This window comes from Amblyomma americanum, chromosome 3, assembly GCF_052857255.1.
Source record: "Amblyomma americanum isolate KBUSLIRL-KWMA chromosome 3, ASM5285725v1, whole genome shotgun sequence".
Classification (NCBI taxonomy): Eukaryota; Metazoa; Arthropoda; class Arachnida; order Ixodida; family Ixodidae; genus Amblyomma; species Amblyomma americanum.
Window position 1 is genome coordinate 172,067,516 of NC_135499.1, and position 10,068 is coordinate 172,077,583.

The 10,068-nt window shown below is 45.9% G+C and overlaps 1 protein-coding gene across 1 annotated transcript; it reads right to left on the bottom strand.

The window, feature by feature from the left end:
- Positions 1–73: 73 nt before the first annotated feature.
- LOC144125422 (juvenile hormone acid O-methyltransferase-like) lies at positions 74–7,265 on the bottom strand. Its single transcript, XM_077658792.1, has 3 exons — positions 6,301–7,265; positions 3,673–3,820; positions 74–1,955 (listed from the first exon to the last, which is right to left on the bottom strand). The coding sequence occupies exons 1-3, from the start codon at positions 7,213–7,215 to the stop codon at positions 1,720–1,722; spliced, it is 1,299 nt and encodes a 432-aa protein (XP_077514918.1). The 5' UTR covers positions 7,216–7,265; the 3' UTR covers positions 74–1,719.
- Positions 7,266–10,068: the final 2,803 nt, after the last annotated feature.

Genomic DNA, 10,068 nt, shown 5'->3' on the forward strand with positions numbered 1-10,068 from the left:
AGAATGCACAATGGTGAACTAAATAGCTTCTCATTGACAAACATCAGTGTATTCTTGTGTATATTGTATTTAATCGCGTAATTTGCACGCTTTTTTTTCTTTAATATAAGGCTCCAAAAAGGGGGTCGCAAATTACGCGAAGATTTTGCAAACGCGATCTAAAAAGGTCTACAAAGGTAGTAACGCGTGATATAAATTGTATATTGCCGCCTATTCGACCCACCAACTCAACCCCTCGCTGGCCAAAGAAAAAAAAGTTTACTCCAAATGTAAGGCGCACAACCCCTCCCGCTCCTCCCCACGTTATGTAGTTCACTGCGCGATGGCAGGACGGTGCGTGCGCAGCTCCTGAAGGCAATAAATGCACAGCGATACAATCGCGAAGAGCTGAAGGCACAATGTGTGGTTAAAGATTGATACTAAATTCTTCAACTACCTAAAAATTAAATGCCTTGTTCAGCAGATTACCACTTAACATCATGCATTTCTTTAGGGTGTTATGTTCAGAAGCATAGCATACATTAGTAGTGGCACAATTCTATGCATGGCACCACAGTGGTGGCATAGTAGTTTGAGCATTCACCTTGCTTGCAGGAGGTGCAGTGTTCAATCCCCAGTGCTGCTGGGCACCCACCGGTGATGGAATGTGTACAAGATTTCCCCTTGCCTGTTGCTCAGCCTATCTGAGATGAAATTCTTAGGAAATGGGTCACCTTGTGTAGACACAAAACACCTTTTGCCATAAGAATTGGTCATTATCTTCGCATGTATGCATGCGACAGAAAGCCATTGTTTGCAGTTCTGTTTTACCCATCGTGTTGCTCATTATTGGACAGGAGTCAAAGGCATGGAATGCCCTCTTTAGCATCTAAAATTTAGTTAGCTGTGAAGCTTGTTCTTTTTGCTTTGAAGTAGCAGAGGTTTGCCAGGGCAGCTCAGCCAAAGAAATATTCCAGTGGTCACAAATGAAGCAATGCTGCGGCCAAAGCTCAGTATTGAGGAACAGGTTTAAACTTATTTTATGCCTGCTGTGCTGGTTTCCTTGCTGTGAAATCTTGCAGAAAAGTGGCTTCTTGGGCAGTTTTTCTCTGGTCCTATTTGTACGTTGTACCTACCAGCTGTTGTACCTACCAGTGGTGTAGGTTTTTGTGCAATGTTTTCTTGCAACAGTGCACAAGTTGGCCTCATAACATGTTTTGTCAGCATTCCAGTTTACTTTTATTTCTAGAACATCTTGAACTGTGTGAAACATCAGCTGGTCAGTGTGCGTTCTATTTGACGTGAAGTGCAAAAGGCACTTGTTACATTGCGCGCTCTGATGGTCAGCGGCCCACTACGCAAGTATGTATATCTTCAGCTTATTTTGCTAAAGTGCCTGCAAACATTACGTATGAGTGGCTCAGATCTATTTTCAAGGCGACATTATCTTATTTTTTGCCCCTGGAGGAGCAATGAGGTGATCTGAGAAACAAAATGCTGAACAATTATCGTATACATATATTTATTTATAGAAAAGCAGTGGTGATTAGACAAAAATGCCATCATCGGTGAATGCCACTGAGATCAATTAATGCACAGATTCTTGAAGCCATATGGCATGCTTGGGCACGTTTGTATAAGTACTGCGAGTGCCAACACATTCACTTATATGACGATAGGTCATTAGATAAAGATCGACGAGAGATACCATGCATGCTGTCTGCAAATCTTACGTCCAAACTAAAAACGCACTTGCTGGGAGAGCGCCTGTGAGCGACTCTCTTCAGTGTGCACTGGCTTATGTTCCGAGTCAGCGAACCTGGATGCGTGTACGACGTAGATGTCGAACTCTGCGCTGAATCCGGCAGGCCCCTTGCTGCAGCGTCTCAGCATCTCGGCCGACATGGCCCTGGCCAGTTCCTCCTTTTCGTAGTCAGGAACTCCATCCGCCACATGCAGCACAGCCGAGATGGAAGCTGCAACACAACGCGCACCAGTAGAGAACGCTGTCCAGTTAAGAAAACAGACTTTTGTGGGAACAGTTGTTGGTCACTTAAAAAAAGTAAACGACATGTTCAGAGAATTATAATTATGTTCCTCCAATCTGTGTATAGCCTGAATATTTTGGCATGGGAAACCTTGCATTGAATCGCTGCTTTAATTTCCCCATAATAGCCACTTGCAGTTTGCGTGAGCCTCTGCAGTGACTTGCAGGACTCGCCATGAGGACGCGCGTGCACCTTGCACTTGTTGCCACATTTTCTTGTCACTGTAGTATAGCTAGATTTTGCACATAATATTTTGGCAATTAAAGATAAGGAAGAGGATTATGAAAAAGGAAAGGTGCAGTAACTCTCATTCTGGGTGGACACCTAAACTTCGCTGTGATTGAAGAGATGTATGGATGTATGGAAAAAAAAAAATGGGGGAATGGAGAAGTGTAGGTAGGTGCGAAAAGCAAAAATAATGATGCAAAACTTCTCTTATCTGGTTCTTTGCTAATCGTCGCTGCCATGCGCCTTTATCGCTTTGTGTACTACGCGGAACATGACCTGTAGAATTGTTGTGGTCACGCGTGGCAGCCTTACAATGATCAGAACTGTTCTCGATGTTCTAGGCACCTTATCTGGAAGGTTCCTGCAGTTGGATGCAACTCAAGAGTGAAGCAGCTTTTTGCAGTCAAAGGACCCCCTTCCAGCCAATGGCGTCGGCCGATTCTCATAACCTTGCTAGCGTGACAATGCAGGGAGCAGCAGATGAAAGGGGGTAGTCCTCTCCCTCCTTGCATGTCATGCTAGCAGGGTCAGGAGAATTGGCCAACGCCATTGGCTGGAAGGGGGTTCTTTGAAGGAGGAAAACAGCTCGTTCTTGAGCTGTATCCGACTATATGTAGTCACCTTTAAATAGAGTGCGGGCGAGTGTGATGCTCATTTGATCCCAAACGACTGCTGAGAGAACATGTCATTGTCACCACTGCTGACCTGCCCTTGAATTCGTAAAGTTCTACAAGGTAATAAATGGTTGGTTTTTCTCAGTTCAAGTGCGTCTGCAATGAACGGTTGGTTTTTCTCAATTTCACATCTGCATGCGATCACCACTATATGTGATAACAAGCTGGGGCTCTAAGTTAGAACTTTAATCTTTTATAAGAAACTATGGTGACTGGCAGGAATTTTTGTTTGCAACTGGTTCGAACTGTTTCCAATGGGGAATTTCGTCATAAACCACTTGCAGCGGGAGCACTATTAGCCGCTTCACTGTCCTAATCATCGCGCGTATCTCATGCATGGATGAGCTTGTGGATACGAGATCACATAGTGTATTAGACCGGTCAATGGCGCTGAAGAGCTCTCTTTACGCTTTAGTATTGATGGCATTTACTTTTGTTTATTTGAAATTTTGTCATTAATATACTATCTGACCACACGAGAATGCACTCGTGGTCACATAACTGGTTGCAAAGCAGCATGCCTTTATAAAAGTGGTCTATAACTTCTTAATCTATTTTCATGCTTTATATATTTCCTTTTGTATTTTACAGTCTGTAGACTCTATGGACAAAAGTCTACTAAAAGTGTATGACCATAAACTTATAGATTGTCTATAGACTTTAAACAGTCTTTAGACTTTCTAAAGAAAATTTTTCTAAGGGTGGCGACCGTTGCTGGTAGAAGAAAATCAAATAGTTCATACCGGCAAGATGCTGCTCACTAGGAAACGTCCATACATTCCGTAGCACTTCGCAGGTGTGTGGCTTCAGTTCAGCCGCACTGAGAACCTGTTCCAGGTAAGCCAGCCGGTCGTCCGCATCCTGGCTCGGTGGTATGAAGTCCTCGACGTTCTGAAAATAAAGCAAGTGATCTGATATTTACTCAGGGAGTCTGCATGACGTAGTGCGCGGTCACCAGAGGTTGGGAAATGTAGTACATTATGGCGGTAATTTACTGTAGTCTTTCTTTTCGAGACAGACTATACTTAAAATAGAAGTTTTGGTAGCGTCAAGATCAGTGATCAGAACTAGCTGTGTCCTGCAACATCGTCATGGGGCCAGAAAGTAGAACCTTGTGCGCATGTGCACATTTACTGTACTTTGTTCACAAAGACCTACAAATAACAGAATATGTGCCACTCAATCCTGCTGGCACAAAATATTGTCACGGGTCGTTGAGGCGACGTGAGTCGAAGGGGGTAACAGCAGATCTGTTGAAGGATGGAGGGGACATCGTGCTAGAAAAACTAGCCACCCTGTATACGCAATGTCTTATGACCTCGACTGTACCAGAAGCTTGGAAGAATGCAAACATTATCTTAATTCATAAGAAGGGAGACGCCAAGGACTTGAAAAATTACAGGCCGATCAGCTTACTATCCGTTGCCTACAAAGTATTTACTAACGTAATCGCTATTAGAGTCAGGGCAACGTTAACACTTTAATCAACCAAATGATCAGGCAGGCTTTCGTAAAGGATTTTCCACAATAGATCATATTCACACTATCAATCAGGTGATAGAGAAATGCGCAGAATATAACCAAACTCTATATATAGCTTTCATTGATTACGAGAAAGCATTCGACTCAGTGGAAACCTCAGCAGTCATGCAGGCATTGCGTAATCAGGGGGTAGAAGAGCCTTATGTCAAAATACTGGAAGATATATATAGCAACTGCACAGCTACTATAGTCCTCCATAAAGGCAGCAATAAAATTCCAATAAGGAAGGGCGTCAGGCAAGGAGACACGATCTCGCCAATGCTGTTCACCGCATGTTTACAGGAGGTATTTCGAGGCCTGAATTGGGAACAGTTGGGAATAAGAATAAATGGAGAATACCTAAACTGCGATTTGCTGATGACATTGCCTTGCTGAGTCACTCAGGAGGTGAACTGCAAATCATGATCAATGAGTTAGACAGGCAGAGCAGATCGATGGGTCTAAAAATTAACATGCAGAAAACCAAGGTAATGTTCACAATTGGCAGCGAGAGCCTAGAAATTGTGACGGAATACGTCTACTTAGGGCAGGTAGTGACAGCTGGTCCGGATCATGAGAGGGAGATAACTAGAAGGATAAGAATGGCGTGGAGCGCATATGGCAAATTCTCGCAGATCATGAGTGGCAGTTTACCAATTTCCCTCAAGAGGAAAGTGTACAACAGCATAATCTTACTGGTACTCACGTACGGAGCAGAAACGTGGAGGCTAACGAAAAGAGTTCAGCTTAAGTTAAGGACAACGCAGCGAGCCATGGAAAGAAAAATGATAGGTGTAACGTTAAGAGATCGGAAGCGGGCAGAGTGGATGAGGGAACGAACACGGATTAAGGACATCCTAGTCGAAATCAAGAGAAAGAAATGGGCTTGGGCAGGGCATGTAATGCGAAGGCAAGATAACCGCTGGTCCTTAAGGGTAACGGAGTGGGTTCCAAGAAAAAGTAAGCATAGCAGGGGGCGGCAGAAGGTTAGGTGGGCGGATGAGATTAAGAAGTTTGCAGGCAAAGGGTGGATGCAGCTGGCAAAGGATAGGGTTAATTGGAGAGACATGGGAGAGGCCTTTGCCCTGCAGTGGGTGTAGTAAGGCTGATGATGAGTCGAAGGGACACTGGAGGACCAGGACCACAGAAGCAGGTGCCAGAGACAGGGCAAGCAGTCGCGGCCGGGCTCACGAGCGATTTCCTTCGAGCCTCATCCTCTTTTCCGTCGATTGTCACCCCGCTGGTTGAGGATGACATTGAGTGAGTGCATGACACAAATGGCAATACGCGAGCTTGTTATGGCTTTTTGCTGTTGTGAGGATGTAACGCAAGGTGTCAGTTCCAGTCATCACGTTGCTGCCCAGGGGGCACATTACGCATTCAAAGCTCCCACGTGCGCATTTAAAAAGCTGCACAAAAAGCTGCAACGCTTACAAAGGTGTTTGTGTGGTGATTTCTTGAGGGCAGTTAAAATTTTTCACACGTATAGTATCTTTTACATTAAACCCTTGCTTTAGCAATGCTGTTGTTATTGTTGCACTAATTTCAGTCAAACTATTACATAAGCAAGTGCCCTGTACATAAGCTTCTGCATGACAGCTGGGTACTGGAGTTATCTTTTGCTGCAGCTAGTACTTGGGCGGGTGTGGTTGCTGCGACGCTCCTATTCTTTAAATCTTTCCCATTGCATCTATTTCTTTCAACTCCCATCTGTATGCACGCGGCAGTGATAGTGGCCCATGGAGTGGGTTATTTTCTCGCGGTGTGGGACAGACGGACAGAGAGAGCTGAAAGTGAAAATGTAGCCGCTAAATGCATTCCTCCATCAAAACGCTTCACAACTGACTCACCGCGATGTGGTTCTTCCATCTGTCCATGGCGGCGAAATCCCTCCAGAGCTGGTAGACGGGCGTGCGCGCGCAGAACTGTAGTAGGCACTCGCCTTCGGGCTTCATCAGGTGGTGTACGTTGCGCAACGCGCCGATCTGGTCGCGGATCCAGTGCAGGCAGAAGAAAGAGTAGACGCGGTCGAAGCGACCATAGCACTCCACGAATGGTCCCACGTCGCGCGCCACGTCCAGCACGTCGTAGGTGATGCGCGGGTGGCCGTAGTACCGCTCGGCGTACTCGATCATGGTCCTGGACACGTCGGTGCCCACGATGCGCCAGCACGGAGAACTGCGCGGCAGGAGGACGTCGCGCGTGAAGTCGCCCACGGCGCACCCGATGTCCAGGAACTGCTGCTCCTCGCTGGGCGGCCGTCGGAACGCGGTGTTCAGCAGGTCCAGCACGAGCAAGTTGTCGCGCTTCTGGAACGTGTTGGCCGCGACGTACAGTTGTGGCTCCAACGAAGGGGAAGCGGTCGTCGAGTACGACGCCGGACGATCCCGGCCCGAGTCGCTGGACATAGCACGTTTGAACCCGGCTAGAGGCAAGGCGGGGCTAGTCGACTCCTTTGCCGATCCTGGCTGGAGTGCGTACGTTGCGTGTGGTGTCCTGAACAGGCTTCGGAGCTTCATGTTGTGTAGATTGTAGTGATACGCGCCCGCTTCAAAACCAGTGACGGGAAAACTCGACCTGCTCACCCCTCGGCAAGGCACAATTTGCTGCCCATGCGCAGACCTCCATGAAGTGAAGGCAACGGGCTGCGTGTTCGTCAAGTCACTTTGAAGGACGTGCACCGCCTCGGAGCGGCCACACAATGTACGGTAAAAAATCGGCAAGCACGACTTTTTTGTAACCCCAGCTCGAAGTAGACGGGACATTTTATCGGACGACTCTGAAGGCAGCGGCTCCCAGGCCTGGCGACACGACGCTGGCGGTTCCGTGCGCGGTTTCTTTCTGCCGGTTTCGAGTTTCCGAAGGAAAGAACAAGAAAGGACCGCAGCTTGGAAGGGACGAGTATAGTAACGGCGCCATTTTTCACTACGTGTTCTAATCTCGTCTCTTTGAAGGAAGTGACGCGTGTTTTGGGTGTCCAGGCTCTTTCCTGAAGCTGCCCAGGGTGCGTTGAGGATGTAACGCTAGCTTGTCGTGGCCACTTTTGGTCGGCAATTCAAGGGCTTTCCCGGAGGCAAGAGCCTCCGGATGTCGGCACAATCTGTATTGCATGGTTAGGCGTAGCGGAGATAGCTTGGGTGATTGGACATGGTGAAGCTACCCAGTGAGCAAAAGAAATTCATCATGGGACGTCCGAAATGTCCTTAGGACGTCCAAGGGAGTTTTAGTGCCCATTGAGTAGGAGCACAGCACACATTACCGGACTATCAGATAATGATTATTTTACTTTTATGGGTAGATATAGATGTATCGACGAAAAATTAAAAAAGCACCGGCGAATGTGTCATCCTTTCCTGCGAGTGGAAAAAACAATCTTAGATATATGTGACGGCAGGCGTCATCGGGGTAGAACTTGGCTTTTAGTTCTTGTATAAATTAGTGATCTCTGAAATCTCCCGTGTCATTCTATCGTCTCAAAATCGTCCTTTTATCGAGGCGAGCAGAACACATTCAATTGCCACGATGGGCAGCTAAATGAATGCCCTCAGATTGATCATGCAATGATCCCGGTGCGTCTCCCGACTCCCTCACTTATGCGCTGGTTTGCCAAATACAAATCTTGGCAGCACGCCAAGATGATTCATGTCGCCGTTTTCGCGGGTTGTGCGTATCTGGTCCAGTGACCTAGATACCAAACGGCATCTTTACATTCATCGTTGACGCTGGTAAACAAGGCCTACCGAACCAAGCTCGCGTTATCTGTGCTTAAAAACGAGTAATCAGCCTAATTTTCTGAAAAAAATATTAATTCCCTCATCTGCTCTAAATGACCGTCAACAATGATCTTAACGCTGGATTTAGTGGTACTCAAGTAAAACTCGTTGCCAGGTTATCAGTAGAAGTCTGCAGTGAAGCTCCGCCCACATTCAGTACCGCCGAACAGAATTCCTTCGTGAGAAATAGTAGACCATTGTTAAATCTTTTCTTGTTACCTAAACAAGAGGCTAATCATGAGACGAAATTATAAGCTCAACAATTTTGATGCCTCGGGCTTGTTTGATACAGTCAAACTTTAGAAAACTGATTTGCTCACTGTTGTGATTGATCAGCGGAGTAATACAAGATGCTGCGGACCGTGGCCCAGTAGCCCAGTGTTAAATGCCAACTGTTTATTTTCTTGAGTTGTATATTGCCCCTATCGAAAAATCTCACAAGAGATAAAGGTGTCACAAGTATGAACTCCCGACGGCATATCAGCGATATGTGTCAACATATGTTCCACGTATAAACACATGTGTCACAAGCGTGCCTCGTATGAACACATATGTGCTGCGTATGGGTTCACGCGCGCCGCAAATGTCTCTTGTATGTACATACTTATATATTATATAACATACCTCAACTGACACGCGACACTCATGTGCACGCATGAGCTACGATGCGTCTCGTATCAACTTACACCTACAGGAGCTAACAAAAAGATATATTTTCAATCTTTTCAAGTAAGTTCAAAATATCACGGATATAAAAGACCTATTTGCTGTTTCGGAACATATTATGATGCAATAATGCCCTCTTCTTCCGTGTGGAGTTTTTGGCGGCGTATCTGTTTGCCTTCAGTTCGTTTTCCATTTTTGTCCTTTCATGGACGCTTCTCATTACGTTCATTTCCTGTATGTTTTAAATTATTATTAACTTGCTGTCACGTTCAGGCGACATAATCTGCGGTTGCATGTTACTGCATATTTTTATAAGATATATGGTGGAGTGTGAGGTTAATATAACGTGAACAGAATTTTACAAATAGCAGTTATATGCGGCAGCAACTGCATGATAAAAACACCATCAGCTTTCACTGGATTTCAGGATAGCGCAGTCCACGCCTTCACAAGTTTTGAAGACAGATATGCTCAGAAGAGGTTTGGTTTCTCAATCTTCGCAGGGCGGGACCGCGAAGTGGCCCAGGGACCCAGCAGGGTCAAAACTCACTTGCAGCAATAAAGTTTTTCGGTCTGTGTCTGTCTGTCTTCGCAGGAGACATGCCAGAACTACCAAGCAAGTTGTTGAGGAAGACATTGTTCGCGCGAGCCTTAAAAACTCGACTGACCGTTATCGACATTTCAGAATATCTGACCTTGTTATCAGGCTCTCCAGTAACTCCATTGACTGCGAGACATCATGTACAATGTGCTGAACTAAACGACAGGAACCCAGCTCAAACCCGGCACGTCTGTGAAAAGAATTGGGTTTCCAGGATGTTGTAGGCAAAGGTCACGAATCGAAAAGAGTGATTTAATTAGATAAACCAAAGTTCTTGTCGTGCAATAATGATGGGATTCCGTTGTATACGTCGCCTCAAACGCGATTTATATGGGCCTCGTTGTCAGCTTACCACGTTAAACCAGAGATGGGAACGTAATGCACAGGGCTGATTGTCCGCTCGTAAGTTTATTTCCTTGAGCGTACTCAAGGTACCACGAGCGAAAAGATTGACCAGGGCATTCTTTAAAATATTCTTTCATAGGCATGCACGCAAGAAACTGGGACTTCAATACGTGTTTCAAAAGAATTACGATCTGAAGCACTTTTCTACGCTTGCGAAAGATTGGATGAAGAAG